The sequence below is a fragment of the Lotus japonicus genome, chromosome 1 (genome assembly GCF_012489685.1).
Source record: "Lotus japonicus ecotype B-129 chromosome 1, LjGifu_v1.2".
In the NCBI taxonomy this organism is placed as follows: Eukaryota; Viridiplantae; Streptophyta; class Magnoliopsida; order Fabales; family Fabaceae; genus Lotus; species Lotus japonicus.
This window is the reverse complement of record NC_080041.1, coordinates 136,185,436-136,209,323: the sequence shown is the minus strand read 5'-3', so window position 1 is coordinate 136,209,323 and position 23,888 is coordinate 136,185,436. Positions and strand designations below refer to the sequence as shown.

Sequence of the window (23,888 nt, the reverse complement as noted above, 5' to 3'; positions counted from 1 at the left end):
TTTTATTTTGAAGTAAGCTGTGATCAAACTCATCTGATGAACTGTGTTGTTTGCCAATGATAAGTCTGGTCTCCCCCAACTATCAGCCATTGTAGCGCAATTAATTAACAGGAGCTTATTTTCAATTTATGCATATAGAAACTTGTTTTCCAAGCTTTTCTTCTGCGATGTTTAATTTTGATGCTTCTGTAAGTGATCACACATTGTATTGGTTTCAAAATTATATTCTCAAGTGAAACATTGTGTCATATGACGAGAGAATTTTACCTCTTTAATACAAATGGTACATATGAAGAGATAAATAAATGCCAAATTTTCACTTAATGAAAGGAGATAGCCTATGCAGACAAACTCAAAAATAATTGACGGTTAGATTTATTGCTTCACCATTTCTTAAAATCACTTTGTTGAATCCTCCACTGTAGAGCTTTACATTTTCCTTCCATGCCTGAACACAACATAAGAACAATGCTTAAGCTTTGATGCCATGACTCAATGCCATAGAAATATGTTTTTGTATGGAAAATAAAATTATAAAATGTAGCCTGTTAAGGTCTAATTTGGAATCATAATTTAGGTCTTGAAATGTGAATTTTTCCAATACATGTTAAAGCTTACCTGGAATCTTTTATGGTAGTTTGAGATCTTCTGGAACATGATCTCCTCCCAAGCTTTGGCTCATGTCTCTCTCTTCTCTTGGTTTCTAGTTTTGATGATGTGCATGATGTTTTATTTGTTATAGCAACGTAATGATCCATTTTCATCTGCTCACTCTCCTCATATTCTGTGCAATCTTCTCTTGAAAAGTAAAATAATGACAAGAACACAAGCAACATGTTTAGCTCTGCTAGAGATGTGTTTGGAAGCTGTGACTTATTCGATGGATCAATATTCTCTTCTTCCTCTTCAAACACTTCCATTGTTTCAATCCCAAGGCCGTTTTCTTTCTCTGGTTCTGCCATAATAGCAACAGAAAATATGTCTCATGAAATCAAACCTGTTCTTTAGATTGTCTGCATTTTTATTACTAGCACCTGCTTAATTAGCTTGAAACTTTTGTTATCTTTTGAGTATAAATAGATCAGAAATAATTGAAGAAGATCATTCAGGGGTTGAAAGGTGGTAAGAAAATTGCATGGATTAAGGATGCCCACTAAAGCTATTGGCCTAATTTTATTTTTCTATTTCAAAATGTGAGGTTATTAATCAACTCTTCTTTCTCTGTCCCTGATTAGCTCATGATACTCTCAACCAAAAATCTGAAAAATAAAAAGAGGAGTAATGGGACATGGAAAAAGTTAAAAGGTTTTTCTCATTGAACAAATATGACAATAGATACAACTAATTATAGAGGCCAAAAAGATATTAAAATAATTATACAAGAAAATAACCACTGTTTTACTTTCTCCCTTAAACGCCTTTATTTTGATTCCATTTTTTGAAGTAACCTTATTTTAGAAAAAGATGAGTTTTTGCAAAAAAGAAGAGACATAAATACATGGTGAACTTATTCATACAAAAAAGATGATATGGATACTTCGTAACATTTGTATTAGTTTTTGCTAAAATAAAGTAAAAACTAATAAAAAAAGCATGTCAAGAATTAAAGCGAGTCCATTTCAGAAAATAAATGACCAAAATTTGGCATTGCAAAAAGAAGTGACAGAAATTATATATCATTGTGTAAGGCAAAAGTTCATGAAGCAAGCAATTATATGATAATAGAACATCAACCCTTACTCGTTGAAGACATGATTTTAGGGAAGAAAGGTTGTCATCCTTGATCCAGAAAATGATAGTGTTGACTGTTGAGTGACTAGGATTTCATCTCATCTGATGGTCTCTTCCACAACTCTAACTGGGGCATGTTGTGTAGCCTAATTTATGAAATAATTATAGAGACCTAGTCATACTAATTATAACCCTAGTTGCTGGCAATCATGATCCCAGGGTTAAGCCCACACTTCAACTCACAACAATAAGTTTGCAGATTCCAAACTCATCAAATAAAAATTAATCACTTAAATAATAATCGAGTCTACTTACCCACTCCTTAAAATCATGAATTAACCTGTTTTCATAAAATAAAACTAACTTGATTGCAACGCACTAAAAAATTAGATAATTCTAACAATATTGGATGTGAAAAAAAACAATATTGGAGTAAAACCATACTTTAAATAGGATAAATGAACAAATAACCCATAATCATTTACCGTGTTTCGTTAATGGGGAATGAAAAGAGATGTTTTTTCTTAAAAAGATACTTTAAATAGGATATCTTGTTTGATTTAATTTTTTCTGTTACAAGTTTGATTTAAATTTTAAGAGTGAAAGGTTTGAATGCAGAGATAATAATTGTGAGACTAAAATGTCTTCTTATCATATTTTTAAAACTGAAAACTCTGTTTTGACTTTTGAGAGTAATAAATTACGTCGGATTTAGCGACGGAGTCTTAGACAAGGAAATTACGTCGCAAAATCCGTCACAGAAAACAACCACTTTCGATCCAATATGAGAGAGAGTTGATAACTACAGAAGCCCAAATTCATTCTATCTGAATGAAACGAAACGAAAAAGAAATTCCCTGCTGATCGTGCCGTCGCCGCGCCGCTGCTTCCGTCGCCGTTTGCCTTTCAGCCGCGTCTCCCATCGAGATCGAGGTAAATAACCTAACAATTGCTTGCTAATGCTACTGTATCTGTATGTATCCATCTATCTATAATTGATTTGTAAATTCGATTCGATGATTGATTCAGATTGAAACCATGCTTGAGCATATGAACATTCACATTGATCCAGATTTGATAACTGAAATACTGTTGAGATTGCCAGTAAAGTCTCTTATGCGTTTCAAGGCTGTGTGCAAGCTTTGGCGCTCTCTGATTTCCGATCCCCATTTTGCAACATCACATTTTCAACGTGCTTCTCCTACACTCCTCTTCGCTAGTTGTGATGCCATTCGAACCATAGACTTTGAGGGTCCGCTTCACTATGATCATGTTTCTCAACCAATCAATTATCATTTAGTGTCGTCTACTCCTATTAAAATTGCAGGTTCATGGCTAATCAACTATAATAATAATCATACTCTTTACCTGTGGAATCAATTATCATTTAGTGTCGTGACCACGTCTACTCTTATTGGAATTGCAGGTTCATGTAGAGGCTTTCTGCTAATCGAATATAATGATACTCTTTACGTGTGGAATCCATCCACACATGTCCACATATCAATACCACCTTCATTTCCGGTTAATGTTGTTGACAGCGACACCGATGATGTTTTTACTCATCTATATGGATTTGGTTACCATTCCTCAAAAGATGACTACTTGGTGGTTCAAGTGCCTGTTCCGTACAATTACGCAACTACTTATTTACCACATGTGCAGTTTTTCTCATTCAGAGCTAATATGTGGAAATATACTGAGGGTGTTGATTTGCCTCCCTTGAACTCTATTGACTGTAGTCACGGGTTGCTCTTCAACGAGGCCATTCACTGGGTGGCTCGAAACTGGGTGGATGGTATTACGACATATTTTATTATTGCCTTTGATTTAATGGAAAAGAGACTTCTAGAGATACCCCAGCCTCATGATTTTCTTGCCCATCGTTATTTGACTAATTTGTGGGTGCATGGAAGATATTTTAGTCTATCAGTTGAGCGGAGAGATTATACATGTGAAATATGGGTTATGAAGAAATACAAAGTACAGACATCTTGGACCAAGACTGTTGTTCTATCTTTCGACAGCGTTGACTATCCAGTATGCTCTACAAAAGGTGGTGATATTGTTATGTTATCTGGAGATATACTGAAAAAGTATAGTGACGAAGGAGTAGTACAAGGAGAACAACTAGATTCTCAGAACGATTCTAGTTATTGTGGTTTTCTCAATCCATCAGCTCCCCTGTATACAGAGTCAATGCTTTCACTCCCTGATATTAGTGACTGAAATCTCCACAAGAGCTTCGCTTTGTAAGTAAGCTCCTCAAATTTCACTTTCAATTTGTTAGAAATACATTTATTTATGCCTTCTATTATAGTTGTAATGTTTGTGGAGTTATAGTCTTCTTTAAAGATCTGGAGATTCAACCATTGTTGGGAGTTTTTTTAAGGCAACTCTAGACTAACACTCCTACCACAAAGACTCTAATCATTGCTGTTTTGGTTTCTAACTTTGTGGAACCTTACTATGCTGGATGTAGTGAACTCCATTTCAAAGATGGAAAGACTAATAGTTTCATATGGGTAACACCATGGCAATATAATGACACAAAACCTATCATTGATTACAAATCTGAGATCACAAGAATAGGTGTTAGAACCAGATGTTTTATTGATGATAAACCCTAATTCCCAAACTGAGAATCAGGGCAGAGTACAAGAGAAAGAGTCCACACTCAATCTCAAGAGAGTCCACACCCTCTTCCTAGGCCCCAAAACCCAAAATGAACTAAAAGATACCCCTAACTCTCTAATGTCTGTTATTTATAGGCTACATGCCTCAATGACATTCTAACTAACTCACTAAGTATAACTAACTAACTAACTAACCCCTAACCTTGAGTTCCTATCAATAGGCTTAGGCTCACTCGAAAATGAATGTAGGAAAATGGGTGATTTTATGCCTATTGTGATTTTGGTGGAGGGATAGGAGGTCCTCTGCAATGAAATTCTAGAACTGAGTTGTTAGAAGCTGTACTAAGAAACCGTAATTATGTGTTTGTAGCTTTTTGATTCATTCATAACTACCCACAATTCGTGAAGAAAGATCCATTTATAGAAAACAAACATGCATACATTTTAAATAGGTTTTTTTTTTTACTGAAACAAATCATCATCAATACCTTCTTCTCTATTAGGTTCATAATCATTTTCACTTTCAAACAAATCATCTGGATGTCAAAGAAGTCTCAGAAGGTGCAACAGTGTAAATTCAGAGATAGAAAATTCCATCCAGGGAGCAATTGCACACTGCAAGAATTCCCAGCAGATGTTCTCTTCAAAGGAGAATGCAAGTGATGTTGGACTCTACTCATTGCCTGAATTCAGAACCTCAGTTTGCGAGGATCAAGAAAGAGTTGAGCCTTGTAGGGGTTGATAGCTTGGGAATAAAAACTAGCTTTCTAACATGTCTGGATCAGATTCTTTTTCCTCAGAATAAATTATGGCACTCAGAAGCTACTCACAGATGCTTCTTCTATCCAGAATTGATTTTGGCTTTAGAATTAATTCTAGGGGCATTTCCAAACATACACTTACTTATGTTGTCATTTTCATACATTGTCTTTTCAATTCAGGAAAGACACTGGTGAAAGATAGCTCTAATGATATTGTACAAACATGAGCTTCGCTTTGTAAGTAAGCTCCTCAAATTTCACTTTCAATTTGTTAGAAATACATATATTTATGCCTTCTATTATAGTTGTAATGTTTGTGGAATTATAGTTTTGGTCTTTAAAGATATGGAGATTCAACCATGTAGTAGGGAGTTTTTTAATGGCTTTTAGAGGCAACTCTGGAGTAACACTCCTAACCACAAAGACTCTAATCGTTGCTGTTTTGGTTTGGATTCTAAGTTTGTGGAACCTTACTATGCTGGATGTAGTGAACTCCTTTTCAAAGATGGGAAGACTAATAGTTTCATATGGGTAACACCATGGCAATATAATGACACAAAACCTATCATCTGAGATCACAAGAATAGGCTTAGGCTCACTCGAAAATGAAAGTAAGAAAATGGGTGATTTTATGCCTATTGTGATTTTGGTGGAGGGATAGGAGGTCCTCTGCAATGAAATTCTAGAACAGAGTTGTTAGAAGCTGTACTAAGAAACCTTAATTATGTGTTTGTAGCTTTCATTGTGCTCTCAATTGATTCATTCAAAACTACCCACAATTTGTGAAGAAAGATCCATTTATAGAAAACAAACATGCACACATTTTAAATAGGTTGTTTTTTTACTAAAACGTGTGGAAATGATGTACAAGAATAATATTTAGACTTCTAATTCTTAATATATATCAAGTGAAGTTAAGGAATTACTGATCATGAGATGGATTGTCACGAAACTTACTGTAATACAGAAAAATCAATTTGTTAAAAGTCCTTGTTCTTAATATTTGACCAATTGTACTTGCTTTCTGGAGGAAAAATAGTACTGTCACTAGTCTTAGGCTTGTAATCTACATTGTAGTCTCTATCTGCATTGGAAGTTGGAACCATATATTGCTGCATACAAGTTGCTGCATATAAGGGATCGTGTCTTGTTTGCAAATAAGGTAAATGGACTTCCATTCTGAGTTAAGTTAATTGCTGCATTTAAATTGGTTTTTAGTAGTAAGAAATAAGAATCTATCACTTTTTATTACCCCTGAGGCCATCTCGTACTGGTTAAGTTATTGCTATTATATTCATAGTAGTTTTTTAGTGGTTACTCTTTCTTTGTATATTTTCAACTGTCTCTATAATATGTAAAGTAATGTTAATTGATTCTACTTTGTCTCCTTTTTGTTTTTAGCTTCATCAAATGGTGCTTGAATATCTGGTTTTCATTTGTTTTGGCTTTATGATAATGTTCGTGGATGTTTTCCCTAAAATTGGTAACTAGAATCTTATCATATGCTGAATCATGACATGGCATCTGTTCAGGGTTTAACGGACTCTGATTTAATCAATTATGGCCCTAGGGCCTGATGAAGATTAAATCTTACTTAGTTTCTTTGAGTCTTGGCAGTACTAAGCTAGAATAGGGATTAAAGCTCGATTTCAGTTTAGCTGATACCTTAATCAAAGGCAGAGTCAAGTCTTTTAAAATATTGAAAAGCATTTCAGAACTAGTTCATACCATCCATGTCCTATCTCTAGTACATGAATACTTCTTGCTCTAAAATTTGAATGTCTCTCTTTTTAACCAAAGAGTAACTTATTATGGCTGAAAATCCCTAGCAATGGTTTTGCTTAGTAGTTCCCCTGCAATCATATATGTATATATATATATATGTGTGTGTATTATTTTGAACAAAGTTTGAACCTGACTGTGTTTGGTATTTTAAAATGGTTGCAGTTAGCTGGCATACAACACACTTTTGGTCACTGGGAATCTAAGGAACCCTCATTGCACCTCCAAAGATAAATACATGGAGTCATTATTAAACCCTCATTGCTTCACTGCTTTCTCCTCAAGTTCTTTCCGATGCTAGGAACCTTATGTGGACACTTTGTGCAAGTGATAGGATGGGTTCTTGATTCATTAGATTATTAGAGATAGTTTCTTGTTTTAATGATGATAGATTCAAAAGCAGAATTGCTACTGGATAAATTTCATGATCCCTATAGATGATCAAATTAAATTGTCATATTTTCACAATTCGTTAAAATTATTTTTTTACAGGGGATCAACCTAAAATGCCATATTTTCCCAAATGTTATTCTGGTGATCACATATTTTGCTACAGATGTCATTATATTTTTGTTGTGAATTCTCACTAGGCACTAGGCGAAGGTAGAAAACATAACTAATAATAGAGAAAAATCTAGATTATCATTCAATATTAAGGTGTCTACAATACTCTTCCAATTACAACTTTATGCATCATAAGGAACTAGGCATTGGGTTGTCACAAGGTGACAATATTCTAGGCCCAAGGTTCTTTATTCTAGATCCTTCTACAGCTGAATATTAACTGGAATATAATTGAGACATAAACTTAAACTGTCTTATTTTAACCCCATATAATCATTGTGCCATTTGGGACTAAGTCTCCTCCTTATATATCATCTTGGAAGTTTTGTAAAAAATCGGTCACAATTTGATATTGGGAACGGACAATCAATGAGTTGGACATTGGTATCGTAGCAGAATCGCACTTCCATTAAGAGATCTCTCCTAGTCGTGTCACAAGCAACTTCAGGCTGAACTTGATACTTTAACAAGAGATTTGTCACAATTTGTCCTGTTGCATAATTCATATTGTAAATAGGCATCTTAAGTGTCACTGCGATGTTAGCCGTGCTCCAAAGGTTTAATGTTAGGTTCATAGCTGCTTGCAAATAATCTCCTTGATGGAAATTGGAACCTAGCATGCATGTGCCATGCCTTTCAAACTCTCATCTCCAAAAAAATATCATCGTCCGACGAAAGCATGTAGGCCATAATTGTTCTTCAAATCCACAATCTGTGAGAACAAATATTATTAAGCAAGAATAGAATTTACAAGAGTTTTTTTTATTGGTACAATTCATGAAAGAAAAAGAAAGAACAAACAAAAAGGAAAAACAACAAGAACAAAGAAAACTAGGGACGCACAAACAAATATTTTTCTTTAGAGTAAAGTTATATATTAATAAAGGAAAGAGTGGGTAAACCACCCAAAACATAGTACAAGAGTCCTAGCTCACCACTGGCAAATACAAAGAAACCAAAAACGCAGTACAGTAAGAAAAGACAGGAAAGCTAAATACTATTGCAAGAGGGAAAATAAAAGAACATTAAAGCATCACTAAAAAACATCATCAAACCAAAAAAAAATCAACTCAAATACCCTGCATCCAAGCAAAGGATCACGAGAACAGAGGTAGGTAGGAAAAACAAAAAGCAACAGCACTCCACCAGTCTTCTATGCAACACAGAAAAGAAACAAAACATGACAGAATTGAAGACAGCAAGGTATCATGATAGGCAAATATACTCACGTGTGGGTCATTGGCGTCATAATTGTCAAATGTAAACATCTGTGGCTGATTAAGACGGTAGTTAGCTGGCCAAAGGTCGTGAATATAAAGGGCATGTTTGTTTGTTGTTTTCAAAACAGTTTTCAGTTTTTAAAAACTGAAAACCTGTTTGGCACGACCTGTTTTCAAAAACTGTTTTTGAAAACAGTTCTCATTTTCAGTTTTTAAAACTAAAATACCAAAACAGTTAAAATATGTTTTCAGTTTCTGTTTTTAGTTTTCAGATATCAGTTTTCTAAATGTTGGAAAACATGTCATTCAAACGGTTTTCTTCTTCTGAAAACTATTTTTTAAAAATTGTTTCTGAAAATTGTTTTAAAAACTGAAAATTAAAACTGCAATCAAACAGACTAAAAAACTTGGTGGAAAATCTCTCATTTTTCCTCTATCGCATCTCTTTAATATGCACACGGTTGGTGTCCATTGAAAAGCAAGTTTGAGGAACTGATACTGTGCTTTGGCTTGCACAGTGAGAGCGAGAAAGGTGATGAATATAAAAATTGTTTTCATATCTCTAAAGCTTTTTAATTAAGTGGCATGCAGTGGGATGGAGTGAGTTGAAGAGAAGAGAGATGAGTCCATTTTATAGAACACTGCATATCCAGAATTAGATTAACATGCAAACAACGCTGAAATACACCACAGTAAAGCAATGATCCAACTAACCAACCCCAAAAACCCCACACAAATTACCACCCAAAGATACATGACCAAGAGAGAGCAAAATGTAAGAATCATGTGCAGCCAGCTCCTACGCCCATCCTGCAAAAGTATGGGAACAACCAGATTACACGAAGCAGAGCACAACACTGGATTATATATATGTGTGTATTATTTTGAACAAAGTTTGAATCTGACCGTGTTTGGTATTTTAAAATGGTTGCAGTTAGCTGGCATACAACACACTTTTGGTTACTGGGAATCTAAGGAACCCTCATTGCACCTCCAAAGATAAATACATGGATTCATTATTAAACCCTCATTGCTTCACTGCTTTTTCCACAAGTTCTTTCTGATGCTAGGAACCTTATGTGGACACTTTGTGCAAGTGATAGGATGGGTTTTTGATTCATTGGCCTATTAGAGATAGTTTCTTGTTTTAATGATGATAGATTCAAAAGTACAATTTCTACTGGATAAATTTCATGATCCCTATAGATGATCAAATTAAATTGTCGTATTTTCACAATTTGTTAAAATAATTTTTTTTACCGGGGATCAAACTAAAATGTCATATTTTCCCAAATGCTTTTCTGGTGATCACATATTTTGCTACATATGTCATTATATTTTTGTTGTGAATTGTCACTAAGCACTAGGCGAAGGTAGAAAACAGAACTAATAATACACACAAGGGCAAAAGAGAAAAATCTAGATTATCACTCTTCCAATTAGAGTTTTATGCATCCAAAGGAACTGGGTCTTGGGTTGTCCACAAGGTGACAATATTCCAGGCTCAAGGTTCTTTATTCTAGATCCTTCTACAGCTGAATATTAACTGGAGTATAATTGAGACATAATCTTAAACTGTCCTACTTAAACCCCATATAATCATTGTGCCATTTGGGCCTAAGTCTCCTCCTTATATATCATGGTGGAAGTTTTATAAAAGCTTGGTCACAATATGATGTTGGGAACATACAACCCATGAGCTGGAAAGAGGTATCGTAGCAGAAACGCACCTCCATTAAGAGATCACTTTTAGTCGGGTCACAAGCAATTTCAAGATGGAAAGAGGTATCGTAGCATAATCGCACCTCCATTAAGAGATCACTCCTGGCCGGGTAACAAACAACTTCAGGCTGAACTTGATACTGTGACCGGAGATTTCTCACAATTTGTCTTGTTGAGTAATTCCTATTGTAGGAATACTAAGTGTCACTTCGATGTCGGCCTTGCTCAAAAGGTTTAATGTTAGGTCTATAGCTGCTTCCAAATAATCTCCTTGATGGAAATTGATGATGATCAAGAAGGAGGTGAAAACTATTAGATAGTTTAGCTCTTTTTGTTTTAGTAAAAGAGATTACTTTGTAAAATGGTTCCTCTTGGTATTTTTATGAAGTCACATAGAGTTTAGGAAATTGATTTCATGTTTTGTTTTTAAAGAGACTAACTTATATACCTATCTATCTATCAACACGCACGCGCCCACAGTGCGCACGTAGCACGCACACACACATATGCATGTATATAAGCGGTGTCCCGGAGTCCTACTTTTTTAAGATTAGCCGTGTCAGGGTGTCGGTGTCGTGTCGGCGTCGGCGTCGGTGCTTCATAGGTGTCCATTAAAAGACAAGTTTAAGCAACTGAGACTGTGTTTCGGCTTGCTCAGTGAGAGCGAGAAAGCTGATGAATATAAAAATTGTTTTCATATCTATAAAGGTTTTTAATTAAGTGGCATGCAATGGGATGAAGTGAGTTGAAGAAAAGAGAGATGAGTACAATTTATAGAGCGCTGCATATCCAGAATTAGATTATTTCAATCAATTAATTTTGCTTGTGTGAAGAAATTGGTTTTCACACAATTAAGGAAATTAAGATGCTAAAGTGATGGATGAGCAATAAATTAAGGTCACCTCAGTCTAATTAAATGGGCCAATTTTAATTTACTAACCTATATCTATTTATCTATATCTATATAATATTTATATAATAATATACTAAAATAATATTTTTTTTCTAGAATGTTCTGCCACGTGACATCCATATATCATCTCAATTCACTCAAAAACAAAAAACCAACATATCCGTAAATATTAGAACTAATTTGTATTCGTATAAAAAAATCCTATATATAAAAATGCTGAAGTGAACTCAACGAATATGGCAGGCATAATTAATATGAAAATGACAATAAAAAATCATTAACTGGAGAATTTAGACAAGTTGCATGTCATCATCAATGTCTTGTTCACTCTGTACGGTAGTTAGGGTTTGTGAACTTGACCATGACCAGGGTCGGTCCAAGGGTAAAGCCACCCAAGCAAAGGCTTTAGGCCTCTAAAAAATGAAAATAAAAATTACTAAGTAAAAAATGTCTCTAATTTTGTTATAACTAAGTAAAACAAGGTCCACAAAATTACAATTAATAAGTAAAAGAAATATGTTTTTAGATTAAAAAAAAATCTCACTTTAAAATTCGCTTTAGGCCTCATTTTGTGTTGGGCCGGCCCTGACAATGACATATCCATAGGTTCATCAAGAAAATAATTAAAATTTGGTATGAATGAAATTGAATGTGGTTAAAATTATTTGTATTTGAAGAAATAAGAGCAAGAATGAAGAAAGAAAAAGAAACATGAATGAATGAGGTGTGCGTTCTTCGACTACTTCTCTCGAGATGTGAAGAAGGGTTTTAAAGAGGAAGGAGAATATGAGATTGGTGATGAATGAGGAAAAGACTCACTCACCTGGTTGAGTGTTTGTTGCGATGATGATCTTGACGATCGAGAAAGGCAAAACCCTGCTTCAAAACCCTATGTGCAAAGATTTTGAGATTTTCTTACATCGTAAAAGTTTCAGTTATAACAAGAAATACAAGAAACACTTAAACAATTATTAATCTTTCTCTATCTTCCTCGTGTAACAAAAAAATAAAATAATAATCCTATATCTCTAATGTATTTATACTCGTTCATGTTTTTTTCTTTTGCGTAAAAAGTTTTTACACGGTGTATTTTTTTATTGCCGTACTTTTTACGCTTCTATATAATATATAAAAATAATGTTAAATAGATAACAAAAATATTAAAAATAAAGTTTCTAATAATAATAATAATAATAATAATAATAATAATAATAATAATATACGCTCATCGAAAATAACTAGTTGGGAAAATATCAATATGTTTATAATAATAGAAAGTTGGCACAAAACGGTGCGTTTAAGGTTCCTTCACAAGTGTGCAGAGTGTGGATCTGCTCTGCACAAGTGGAAGAAGATGCAGTGGTACTCCGTCGCGGCGCTCCTCACCGTCCTCACCAGTTCTCAGGTATCTCTCTCTTAATCAATCAATGCTTCTTCTTAACTTGCTCATCATCATCATCTTCATTTCTTTCTCATCAATTTCACGTTGCAGGGAATCCTAACTACCCTCTCTCAAACTAATGGAAAGTATGACTACGATTATGCCACTATCCCATTTCTCGCTGAGGTTTTCAAGGTTCATATCTGCATCCATCCAAGTTTCGATTTTGAACCAGAACTCGTTGGTGGGTCTCTCTCATCATTCATTCATATCTTGTTTGTCTGCTATTCTCAGCTTGCAGTGTCTTGTTTGTTACTGTGGAGGGAATGCAAAAGCTCACCTCTTCCGAAGATGACAACGGACTGGAAAACGGTGGCTTTGTACCCCATTCCTTCTGTTATATACCTGATCCACAACAATGTTCAGTTTGCTACACTCATGTATGTGGACACTTCAACATATCAGATAATGGGGAACTTGAAGATTGTTACTACTGGAATACTATTCAGGTGCATTGTTGTGTTTTCAGAATTCAGATCAACTGATCAATGTTCAGGTCAAGGTGTATTTGTTTAGTACTATGTTTTGTTTCTCATTTGGAGCTCATGTTATTTCTAGGCTGTTCTTGGGGAGGAGGCTTTCGAACTTGCAGTGGATGGCGGTTGGGCTGTTGGCTATTGGGACAACCACAAGTCAGGTGCCAATTTGCAACTCTAGTTCTCTGGCTTTAGATTGATTTTATAACAAGATTTCTGAACTTTATGCATTATTTGCTATGTATTATGAACTAAAGAACTCAGCATTGAGGACTTAGGTGAACTTTTTATCGTTCTAACACTTGTATGAGTAACTGTAACATGAGTTTAAGTGCCTATAGACACAAATGACCGAAAGCTTAAGATACATGGACATAGTAACAGTAATAGAAGATAATGAAGTCTGTGTTAAAGTTTTATTATCTTGAGCTTTTGCTCAGTTCTGCCCATCTACAGATACTATGCTCACGGTAGAGTTTCTCAGTTTCTACACACTTGTATAGTTCTAATACAATAGGTCCTAATGTATCGCATAACTCTCGAACTTTATGAAGTCATTTCCATACAGTAAAATGATTCCATCATAATTTGACTTCTATTGTTTTTTATGGAAGATGCCTTATTTGCACTCATTCAGCCAGCTGCTGACACTTGTATGGGGGTCTCAGAAGGGTTCTATGAATACTATAGATGGTTTATGTGTATGCTTATAAAGAGGACTTGACTGTACCTTCCTTTGGTCATTAGAGGAAGCACCCTTTCGGGGGAGTATATGAAATCCTCCTGAAAAACAAAAATAAAACAGAGGGCCAGTGGCTTCCAAATGCTACAAAGCTGTCCCAGTGTCCAGTTTCTTTGCATGTTATTAGAAGAAATGCAAAGAAGTTGCATGTTAAATTATATAAATTTGAAGTCCAAATACATCATGTTAAAGACTAAATGCCCTAAATTGGCACATTAAATTAATTAAGCTTTTTGCTTTGACTTAATTAGTTCCAAATCATTCTCCTTTCTCATTATATACAAAAAAAAAATTGTCATTAAGATGGAATCTCTATGCTCGTTCATTTTAGGTTAGGGGCTGTGGAGTGGCTTCATGTGACTCCCTTTTCTCAGCACCAATTCAGGGTTACATGTTAGGAGTTCTATCTGCTTGTCTCTCAGCATTAGCTGGAATTTATACAGAGTTCTTAATGAAGAAAAACAGCGACACCTTGTACTGGCAGAATATACAGCTTTACACGTAGGTATTCTTTCTTGAATTTGTCATCTCAAACATCAACATAGGCACAGGCACACATCTCTCTTTTTTATTATCTTTTGAATTGGAGCCTTCAAATTTGTTTAGTCCGGAGTAAGGAGTATGGCATATATTACTGTTAAATTTGTATAGTCCGTTCACTGTAGGTTTCTAATTTCTGAACTCTTTCAACTTTGACATTGTCTGTGTTTTTGTGTTTGATATTATGTGTTGTGCTTTATTTTGGTAGCTGTATGTAATGCTTAATACATTTGGATTTGCATTATTGCTGGAATATCTGGTAGTATAAGCATGGAATACCTGTTTTTTCAGCTAATCTTTAGAAGTTAAATATTTAAATTATAAGGAATTTATCTCTGTAATGTCTTTTCTTTGAAATTTGCTAGTGATTTTTTTTTTACTTTCCCAATTCTCAAGTTGATGTTTCTGTAAAATTGGAAGATGTGACAAGGGCTGTTTGAGTAGTCCTTTTATGGCACTCTAGCATATAAATATGAACGACATGATCAGATGTCTCTTTTATTATCTACTAAGAGGAATACACACTAAATGAGTATCTCTCTCCAGGTTTGGTACAATTTTCAATTTGGCACGACTTGTTGTGGATGATTTCAGAGGTGGATTTGAAAATGGGCCCTGGTGGCAACGTATTTTCAATGGATACACTATCACTACCTGGTTGGTGGTATTAAATCTAGGGTCTACTGGTCTTTTGGTTTCATGGTTAATGAAATATGCTGATAATATTGTCAAGGTATGTCCTTACACCAACTAGTAATTGTTTTGTGACACTAAAATGAGTAGTGAAGTATTGCACCTCAGCATATGGTCTGTGTTTATTCATCGATCCCCTAACTATGAGTTTTGTCTGCTTTCTTTAGGTCTATTCCACTTCAATGGCTATGCTGCTAACAATGGTACTATCAATATTTCTCTTTGACTTCAAACCTACATTGCAGGTAATTTTGTCTAAACAATTCCTATATGTGTAGGTGACCATTTAGTGCTCTCCCATCATGGCCTAAGTTTTAGGCCAAGACTGATTTTATTTATTTATTTGCACAGAATTTTAAATTTTAGATGTCACATAGAGATATGACTATATGATGATGTTTTACAGTATAAGCAAAGTTGCTTCAATTTAGAATCTATGTTCTTAAAGTTTGTACAATGCTTGTAATTAAAGTGCGCTATGCATTTTTTGAAAGGAGTGGCATGAATAGATTTTCCCATTGTTCTCAGGCTATATAACTTACTGATTTTCTGTTCATTTCTCTTTGCAGCTTTTCTTGGGCATTGTTATTTGTATGATGTCCCTACACATGTATTTTGCCCCATCAAAAATGCTCTTAGATATGCCATTAGCAGTTAAACCAGATGAAGAGAAGCTTATTGAAGATTCTGTCGATCGAAGAACACATTCATGATGTTTTGGACATCTGAATAGAATGGATGGTAAATGACCATTTTCTTCAATTGTAAATTTCCCTTTACTTTCTATATTCATTAAACAAGATACTATCATCTGAAATCTGACATTTCTAATTACAGTATATGTTTCGCATTACGAAAGTATTTATTTGATGCAGAATTTTGAATAGACGAGTAATGTCGTTCTTGTTGCCTTGTGGCCTAGTGGTCCTGGATTTACATCTTACCCTTCGCAAACCCACAGTACTGGGAGCCTCGTGCATTGGGCCACCCTTTTAAGTAGTCATATATCAGTTATATAACTGAAATATCACCTTGTATATTCTGATTTAGTGTTTATGTATGTGCAAATTGATATGAAGCTAACTCAATGAGAGAGAGAGAGAGAGAGAGAGAGAGGCTAAAAAGATTATGTTTCATGGAGTTCTCTGAATGAAATTTAACTCGCAATATTGAATCAGATATTACTGTTTATTTTGGTACGTGATAATATACACTTGTTTACATAGATTGCTATTGAGCCTTTCTCTATTTTGCATAGAGCTCTGTTCATGTCTATATTGGTTTTCAATATTTCCTATTGGTTCTGCAGGTATTTTTGAACCGTTCTTTCCCAGAAGGCCCATTAAATTCATTTGTTCTATAGCAGAAATGCAGAATCTAGTTCCAATCTGCAATGATTCAGTAATTTGGAAGAGCATGGGCATCTTCAATTCGATGACCTTAACTCTATATAGCTAATCAGAACATCATCCCTTGTATTGTCTGTGTTTAAATATATGAAAGGAGGATAGTGATGTAAAAGATGGTTTTAATGAAAGTGCACATAATGTGGTTTACTCGGAATTGAATCTCGTTACCTTCAGCTTTTGGTTAGATTTTAACTTCTCTTGCTGGTAGTGACAGGGGTCCTACCCAGTTGACTCGACAGCACATGAATCAAGCCAACCATATTTGGTTTATGTTTCTACATGATTGGCCAGTAAATAACCGAATTATGTGTCATTGTTCAGAACAAAAATATGCTTGTAGTTGCTAACTTGCTGTTGAAGCTATTATACACAACCAAACCAAATGGCAGTTTCATTAGATTTGTCTCTTTATAGAGAGAAAATTAGGACAGGAAGGGGTGAAAATAAAACATTACATTTTTGTTAGTAGTTTTTTGTTTTCCCACCAAGCTCATCGATCAAATGACACGGGTTTGTTCTAGCTTAAGCAGAGGTCTCGATTCAAGTTCATGTGAATGCAGCTCCTCGAACAAGATTGTCTTTGTGGAAGATACATTTCTTTTAAACAAAAATTGAATCTTTTGTTTTCAGGGGTTAGCCCATTTGTCCAAAAAAAAAATGCATTAGCAATTTAGCTTATTAAAATGCGTAGTTCGGTGCTCTAAATCAATCATGTGAAGTCATATGATGATTTAGGAGCACATGGGATGGTTCTTTTTTCATGGTTAGACACATGTTCAGATCACATTCTCAGCGGATTGAGTTTTGTTGTTTTCCATCCTTCAAACATTTCCTAAGACATGCGAGCAATAGAGGATCTTTTAGCCATCACTTGAAAATGTGGTTGATATGTTCATGAAATCTGATGAAAGTTTCCAGACCACAAATGATCCAAAAGAAATAAGACATTCAATTTTTACTCTTAGGTTTCTAATTCGCAAGTTTCTGAATTCTTTTTGGTTTTTAATTAAGAATCATCACGTAAGTTGTGGGAGTTAAAACCAATGTTTGATATTGTATTATATATCAAAACTGCATTTCCTTAATATATAGTAATTTTTTTTGGTAGGTCTTAATATATAGTAGTGAATTTATTGAAATATATTTTCTTAATTTTTTAAGAGATTCTTCTGTCTTAGAGGGGCCAAATCATTGACTTCCCTCTATTTGAGATTTCCCCAGACATTAAAAAATTGCAATGCACATTTTATATTTGGGGGAAGCAGGTATCTTATTTAAAGTCAAGATAACCTTAATTAGGTTGGAAGTTTCAATAAAACTAAAATAAAAAATTTATGTTGCTTACATAGAGGCCTTTGAAGTCTGATTCTTTGATCCAAATCATCTTAATATTTCAAGTTTAGAGAAATAGGGTTTAACTGTTATTCAATCCCAAACGATTCACAAATAAATTCATTTTATTGCTACAATAGAAGAAAAACGTGGCTGGCCTTTACCTAGCTGAAAAACGTGTCAAGTTTGGAACATGAGAAAACAAAATGTCTAAACAAAAGAATCCATAGAAGTCAAGTGACTTGAGTTTTATTCTAATTTTGCTTCTTAAGTTATGGCATCAAATATGGGAGCAGACAAAATGAGAAGAGGAAACAGAAGAAAGAAACAGCTACCACATGGCCTTGTTAGCTCCAATTCAAAATATTACACCAAAAAAGGTTGAGCCATAGATTGGTGGTCCCATAACCACGAAATAGAAGGAAAGAGTCACTCAAATCTCAATGATTAGATGCAATTTACCACTTCACTCAGTGAGTCTCACAACACTTTAACTGCCAATCCAATTCACCTATCTGTGGAGGACTAACTTTCTATATAAAGGGTCTCCATGTTAGTGTATTCTTCTATCTAAACACAAGCATATTGACTTGTTAGTTTTGGGTTCAGGGGTTTCTACATTGTCTCAGTCTCTCCTCATTTCAAGTCTATTTTCGTTATACAAGGTCACCCAGGTGAGAGGGTGAAGAAAAAATGGCATTTTTCATAGCTTCTTCTCAAATTTTAGTGATCTTTGCTCTTATCTTTGCCATATTTTCAACTATGGTTCCTGAAGTTCAATCTCTTTCCCTTGCACCTGCACCTGCTCCCTCCAGCGATGGTAAATCTCCCATTCTTTTCTCAAATCTGTTGTTTGACAAAAAAAAAAAACAAAAACTCCCCCCCCCCCCCATTTAGTGTCCAATCATTGAACACCTGTATCTATGAATGTAATGCTGAATTTCAATGGTGATATGAACTCGTTTAAATTAACAAGCACACCCTAGTGACTTCACTTTTTGGTACTAAACTTAGAGTGCATGTTTAAATACACGATAAAGCCAAAATCATGGTGGACGGAAACAAAAGCTAACGAATGTTGTTACGTGATCTATCCACCATGATTTTAGCTCACTGTTATGTACTTAATCTTCAGAGATGACAAACAGTGACAGACTTTACAGAAATAACTGACTTCCACTTTTTCATCTTAAAATTGTCTTGATGTAGGTTTTTTTCTTGGTGTATGGATGACATGACAGTCTCTAAGTGTGTTCTTTGTTTCCTTTTGTTTTTAATGCTTTGATTTGTCTTGGTCATTCATCAGGCAATTCAATAGACCAAGGGATTGCATGTGCGCTGATGCTTGTGGCGCTGGTTGTCACATACCTCATCCACCCTCTCGACGCCTCTTCCCATCAGCTCTGAATTATCTGTATTATTTTGTTATATAAATCCAACATTGTAGGAGCTAAGATTGAATTCATTTCAGGGACATGAACATTGTACTGCACCACTACTTTGAGATTAATCATATTGATGATGACCATTTTACCTAGTTGTCCATTGATTCATTTACAGAACTAGGAGAGTTCTAGTGTTTTAATGCCCAGTCTCCGAAATAATAATCCTGCATTTCAATCTCAAGAACAAGATATCGTCTATAATATTCACTAACAGATCTTATAACTTAATGAATTGGGTTTGTAATAACTCATAAAATACATGAATCGTGGGAATTGAGTTCCATTTTTTTCCTACCAAAACAGAGAAAACAAAAACCAATTTTCTCTGTGCAAGCTTACCCCCTTGCTGTTTAGTGCAATAGCACTTATTAACTTTCCCTATAATGTTACAAATGTAAAATGTACACATTGTGTACCCAAATGGAAACTAGGAATGAAGATGAACTATAGTGTGATTACTTATTAGTAGATACTCACAGACAAATGTTCTGTTGCTTCTTGAGCTCTGACTCTTGCTAAGTCAGGAACATATTGTGGGCATGGAGCTGAGACTTTGACTCAATCCATTATTAAGCTAAGTAACTTCACAAAAGAATTAGAAGCCTCCAGCAAATAGGGCTGGATGCCTGGATGATGAATGAAAGTAACTCCTATGCTGAATTTGGATGTGTATCACGTAAGGCATACTTGACAACTTCGTAAAAGGAGACAACTATCCCAACGGATGGACCAGCACGACCTACACGGGGACCAACACCTGTAAATAGCCCCCTCAATCCGCCATCCCTGTCCCCAGAAAAGTTAAGAGACTTAAGGTCAGTCCAATGGCCCCCTTATATGACTTCTAAAGCATGAAATCAAATGATATCAGATTACTCATCAGGTTAGAAATATGCACATACCTCCAAATCTCAAGCAATGTTGTTCTTGTTGTCATCTTTAATGCCCGTTGAGGATCCTTCTGGGAATATGAAAAGGAGACAGTTGTTTTAGAGAAAATGAAGTCTTATGGGCAAAATTAATTCCATGGACATGATTCGCCATTGAAAACAAAACCTATACAGTTCAGCAATGCCCAAGTATTCTAATTGCAGTGCAGTACGTCCAAAGTTTCATTTAATTAGAAGGCTCGATGTCATATGTTAATGCACAATGTCTGTATCTTTTGATATGGGTTCTAGCCTGAAAGAAAAAATTGACTCACATTTATCATGAGTACCAAGAGCGTTGGCTCACTAAACCCGTGAGTTAATTGAGTGAAGTAGTTGCAGTCAGGTTGAAACAATTTTCTATTTCTAATTAGCTTTATTTTTTGCATCTCAATGTTTTTTATATATATTTTACAAGTTTTTTGAGCCAATCACTTGGAAAAAATCAGCCAGAGTTTGCTTAGTTCACATTTTGACCATGGCTCACTTTGACACTTCTATTTGTGAGAACAAATATTCTGATGTAACTTGTTTTAAGGGCCAACCAGCATAACGATGCAGGAAGATTGATTTTTAGTCAGCAGCTAGCGTTGCACTTTGAGTAAATAACTTCTACCGCACCCTAGGATGATTACTTTTCTTGATGATACATTTTCCAAATTTCTACCTTTTCTTGGCAGGAACAGGGTGATTGAAATACATAGAAAGTTACCGCTAAAAGCTAGGTTTTCAGAAATAACCTCTATCTGCCGTCGAGTTTTTGCCACATCAAGTGGACATGTGGCAGCAGATGCTAAAATTCCTGCAACAAACCCAGCAGAAAAATTTGCCACAAGGATAGTGGCTGCGCTTGCTTCATCATCCACTAGGCCAAGAATTCTTTTCCTTATCTGTAAGGGAGCTTCAAATCAAGACATGCATGAAGAAACACCCCAAACAAAAAAATATAAATCAGAACATATGCATTTCCTAACTAGATGTGAAGAAATCTTACTGGCTCAAGGGTTGACCAGCAAATTGCAGAGTATGGAACATCCCGAGAAAGTTGTGCTCCAAGGCCAGTCCACCAGAATCTGTACCTATGTACTATTAAAGAAATTGCAATCACAGTAATTACTAATTGAGGCAAACAAAACAACGCAGAAATCATACAACAAAACAAAAACTGTATACTTGGTCATTTAAAAGAAAAAGGGTTATAAAGAAAACAGAGAAAGACAACTAAAAGAAAGATACCAGGTGCTTACAGCTTTGAAGAATACTTGTGCCCTTGGCTGGTTTGATGACTCCAAGCAATGTCTTCCACACCCCTGGAGCCTTGTCACTTTGGGCTACTCTAAATGCCTGAAGAATGAGAGAAATCACGCGAATCAAAAAATCAAGTAATTCAAAAATAAGTTGCTTTAGAGAAGGTTTTAAGATTTAACCATGGCAAATCATGCAATGCATACAAAGTATATTACCTGCATGCGAGTCTTTGCAAGTTCTACAGGATAACAAGAAATGCAAGCCAACGAGCGTGCAAGTGATCCTGCAACTAATGGAACGTAAGGTGTCAAACTCGGAGCATTCTGAGTTGTAAACTCCTCCATGGAGTTGCGGAAGATATCATAACAAGGCATATAGATTCCGACCTATTTGTCAGAAAGAAAAACACAAGACCATTAGCATATTGACTATATATGAGATGAGATTTACATACAATATACGCGTAGAATAACAAAAAAGAAGAGTATAAGCTTGGAAAGCAAACAATATAGCACAAAACAGGACAGAAAGAGAGCTTACGGTTGGAATAGCTAATGTCAAACTTGCATTTGTGCCTCTCCACAATCTTGTAAATCCTTCCTGCATAAATTGAGTCCTGTGAAAACTAACTCAGTACAATGAATGAATTTGGAGAGCATTTGATTGAAAACACTAGACACTAACCTGACGAATAACTTTGTACATGACATCTAGAGTCCCTTTATAGCGGTGAGCAGAAGGTGATGTAGATGTAGTAGCATGACATCTGATATCTGGTGGCACCTGAAACAAAAATGCATAAATGTTGTTGAATTTGAAAGCAAATGAACACAAACTTATTTATAAATAAATTACCATGTTAGTAGTTTGGAAAGATGGACAAATATGTTGTTGGTAGGGAACCCCAGCAGCCTGAGCTTGAAGCCTTGTCTGAAAAGGGAGAGTGTGCAAGTGCAATCAATGTTTTCAGTATTCATGAAGCATGGTCATGGTTGTTGGAGAACAAAGTGAAATAGGCAATAGCAATAGCAATAGCAACGATTGAATTACCTTGGCGACATCGAGGGGATTGACAATGATGGCGGAGAGGAAGGCGGCACCGGCGGCGGAGAGAGCGCGCTCTCCGATACTCAATTGGGTGTCGGAATTGGAATTGGAATTGGAATTGTGTGTTGACGGCGACATTGAATTGAATTGAATTGTTAGGTTTCACCCTCAATTAGAATTAGAATTAGAATTAGAATTAGAATTAGAATAGATGCTTGCAAAATCGAATAAGATATCGATAGCGCGCGGCGCCAAACATTCCAGAATTCTATCTCCTCTTAATTACCTTTCTTAACAACAATGCTCATCACCTTTTAACTTAATTAATTGTTCTATCAAAAAAACATATTAATATTTTTTTTTACTAATATACTGTACTTTTAAAACATATTTATCATTATTCTCTAGTTTTTTTTTTTAATTACCAAACTAGTATAAATTGTCTCTCCATGACTTGGACGCAACCGGCCGTGAACGTTTTCAAGTTGAACTTTAACGCCTCACCGTTGGAATCTAGTGTGGCTGGTTTTGGGTTTGTGATTAGGGACCATGAGGGGATGTTCTCGTTGCTAATGCGTGTGTGTCGTTCCAAACCTTGTCGATGGTGGTGGTTGAGGCTTTGCTTGCCAGTAGGTAATGACTCTGGCGGTGGACTTGGTTTCATGTGTAAATGTTTCTGTTTGTCTTGGGTCTTCTTATTTAGACATCATTATTGGTGATTGTAGGGCTCTTTTAGTTTGGTTTGACTTTGTAGATTTTACTTATGTTCGTAGGACAGGTAGTTAGCGTTGCAGATACTTTAGCTAATGGGCTCATCCTTCCTCTAATGTTGTTTGCGTGGAGAAAGAGCCCCGGGTCTGACTTAGTTACTTACGGCTAATGTAAGGATCTATGTGTCTCACTCCGTTTTAATCTAATTTTAAGTGACATTCAAAGAAATAAATTGTCACTTAAGTGCTCTTATTTTGACATTCTTTCTTAGTGGAAAAATAAGTCTCTCACAAAATATGATATATGATTCAAAGAGAGTAGTGACGGAAAAAGGAGAGATAATTTTTCCGTCACAAAATATATCCATCTCTAAAGTTTTGGGATGGAAATATCCCCTCTCAAAAATCCGTCGCTAATGCATTCAATATTATTCACTAGGATATTGTGACGGAATATACTTCGTCATAAATAAATTCTGTTACTAAGTTCTTTGCGACCGAAATCTTCTTCGTCCATATTCTGTCACTAGTTCCATTTACAGTATAT

General features: G+C 35.3%; 5 protein-coding genes across 20 annotated transcripts; 3 read left to right on the top strand and 2 right to left on the bottom strand.

Annotated features, from left to right (window-relative positions):
- Window positions 1-156: 156 nt before the first annotated feature.
- On the bottom strand, window positions 157-1,067 carry LOC130732759 (uncharacterized). The gene is made up of 2 exons (XM_057584751.1): window positions 619-1,067; window positions 157-448 (listed from the first exon to the last, which is right to left on the bottom strand). The coding sequence occupies exons 1-2, from the start codon at window positions 960-962 to the stop codon at window positions 430-432; spliced, it is 363 nt and encodes a 120-aa protein (XP_057440734.1). The 5' UTR covers window positions 963-1,067; the 3' UTR covers window positions 157-429.
- Window positions 1,068-2,525: 1,458 nt separating this feature from the next.
- Window positions 2,526-7,388, top strand: LOC130731373 (F-box/kelch-repeat protein At3g23880-like). Of its 12 annotated transcripts, XR_009016652.1 has the most exons (6): window positions 2,526-2,664; window positions 2,761-3,058; window positions 3,158-3,987; window positions 5,309-5,369; window positions 6,206-6,290; window positions 7,076-7,388. XR_009016652.1 is itself a non-coding variant. In XM_057583657.1 (4 exons), exons 2-3 carry the CDS (start codon window positions 2,770-2,772, stop codon window positions 3,958-3,960), a joined length of 1,092 nt encoding a protein of 363 aa, XP_057439640.1. In that variant the 5' UTR covers window positions 2,526-2,664; window positions 2,761-2,769; the 3' UTR covers window positions 3,961-3,983; window positions 7,076-7,388. The 12 variants fall into 12 exon arrangements, 6 of the variants coding, with proteins under 6 accessions (XP_057439640.1, XP_057439639.1, XP_057439638.1 ...); XR_009016657.1 differs by lacking the exon at window positions 6,206-6,290 and having other exon boundaries at window positions 3,158-3,983; window positions 5,309-5,365; XR_009016656.1 differs by lacking the exon at window positions 6,206-6,290 and having other exon boundaries at window positions 3,158-3,983.
- Window positions 7,389-12,612: 5,224 nt separating this feature from the next.
- On the top strand, window positions 12,613-16,784 carry LOC130731371 (CMP-sialic acid transporter 1). 2 transcript variants are annotated; one of them, XM_057583649.1, is made up of 9 exons: window positions 12,613-12,734; window positions 12,822-12,905; window positions 13,005-13,219; window positions 13,329-13,407; window positions 14,320-14,489; window positions 15,075-15,261; window positions 15,389-15,466; window positions 15,791-15,962; window positions 16,531-16,784. In XM_057583649.1, exons 1-8 carry the CDS (start codon window positions 12,684-12,686, stop codon window positions 15,932-15,934), a joined length of 1,008 nt encoding a protein of 335 aa, XP_057439632.1. In that variant the 5' UTR covers window positions 12,613-12,683; the 3' UTR covers window positions 15,935-15,962; window positions 16,531-16,784. The 2 variants fall into 2 exon arrangements, with proteins under 2 accessions (XP_057439632.1, XP_057439633.1); XM_057583650.1 differs by lacking the exon at window positions 16,531-16,784 and adding an exon at window positions 16,097-16,446.
- Window positions 16,785-18,478: 1,694 nt separating this feature from the next.
- Window positions 18,479-19,499, top strand: LOC130731370 (arabinogalactan protein 20). The gene is made up of 2 exons (XM_057583648.1): window positions 18,479-18,782; window positions 19,269-19,499. Exons 1-2 carry the CDS (start codon window positions 18,656-18,658, stop codon window positions 19,367-19,369), a joined length of 228 nt encoding a protein of 75 aa, XP_057439631.1. The 5' UTR covers window positions 18,479-18,655; the 3' UTR covers window positions 19,370-19,499.
- Window positions 19,500-19,598: 99 nt separating this feature from the next.
- Window positions 19,599-22,914, bottom strand: LOC130731369 (mitochondrial carrier protein MTM1). Of its 4 annotated transcripts, none has more exons than XM_057583644.1 (10): window positions 22,635-22,914; window positions 22,440-22,514; window positions 22,269-22,367; window positions 22,125-22,184; window positions 21,800-21,970; window positions 21,584-21,680; window positions 21,331-21,422; window positions 21,077-21,226; window positions 20,310-20,368; window positions 19,599-20,193 (listed from the first exon to the last, which is right to left on the bottom strand). In XM_057583644.1, exons 1-10 carry the CDS (start codon window positions 22,767-22,769, stop codon window positions 20,058-20,060), a joined length of 1,074 nt encoding a protein of 357 aa, XP_057439627.1. In that variant the 5' UTR covers window positions 22,770-22,914; the 3' UTR covers window positions 19,599-20,057. The 4 variants fall into 4 exon arrangements, with proteins under 4 accessions (XP_057439627.1, XP_057439629.1, XP_057439628.1 ...); XM_057583646.1 differs by having other exon boundaries at window positions 19,640-20,193; window positions 22,125-22,200; window positions 22,269-22,357; window positions 22,635-22,649; XM_057583645.1 differs by lacking the exon at window positions 22,635-22,914 and having other exon boundaries at window positions 19,640-20,193; window positions 22,125-22,200.
- Window positions 22,915-23,888: the final 974 nt, after the last annotated feature.

Excerpts from the sequence above, each read along its gene's own strand:
- LOC130731371 (XM_057583649.1), top strand. The coding sequence starts at position 12,684 with ATGCAGTGGTACTCCGTCGCGGCGCTCCTCACCGTCCTCACCAGTTCT. Across the intron at positions 12,906-13,004 it reads TTCTCGCTGAGGTTTTCAAG|CTTGCAGTGTCTTGTTTGTT; the intron begins GTTCATATCTGC and ends TGCTATTCTCAG. Across the intron at positions 15,467-15,790 it reads ACTTCAAACCTACATTGCAG|CTTTTCTTGGGCATTGTTAT; the intron begins GTAATTTTGTCT and ends TTCTCTTTGCAG.
- LOC130732759 (XM_057584751.1), bottom strand. The coding sequence starts at position 962 with ATGGCAGAACCAGAGAAAGAAAACGGCCTTGGGATTGAAACAATGGAA.
- LOC130731373 (XM_057583657.1), top strand. The coding sequence starts at position 2,770 with ATGCTTGAGCATATGAACATTCACATTGATCCAGATTTGATAACTGAA. Across the intron at positions 3,059-3,157 it reads TACTCCTATTAAAATTGCAG|GTTCATGTAGAGGCTTTCTG; the intron begins GTTCATGGCTAA and ends TTGGAATTGCAG.
- LOC130731369 (XM_057583644.1), bottom strand. The coding sequence starts at position 22,769 with ATGTCGCCGTCAACACACAATTCCAATTCCAATTCCAATTCCGACACC. Across the intron at positions 22,515-22,634 it reads ATCCCCTCGATGTCGCCAAG|ACAAGGCTTCAAGCTCAGGC; the intron begins GTAATTCAATCG and ends CTCCCTTTTCAG. Across the intron at positions 21,423-21,583 it reads CACAAGTATTCTTCAAAGCT|TACATAGGTACAGATTCTGG; the intron begins GTAAGCACCTGG and ends TTTCTTTAATAG.
- LOC130731370 (XM_057583648.1), top strand. The coding sequence starts at position 18,656 with ATGGCATTTTTCATAGCTTCTTCTCAAATTTTAGTGATCTTTGCTCTT. Across the intron at positions 18,783-19,268 it reads ACCTGCTCCCTCCAGCGATG|GCAATTCAATAGACCAAGGG; the intron begins GTAAATCTCCCA and ends GTCATTCATCAG.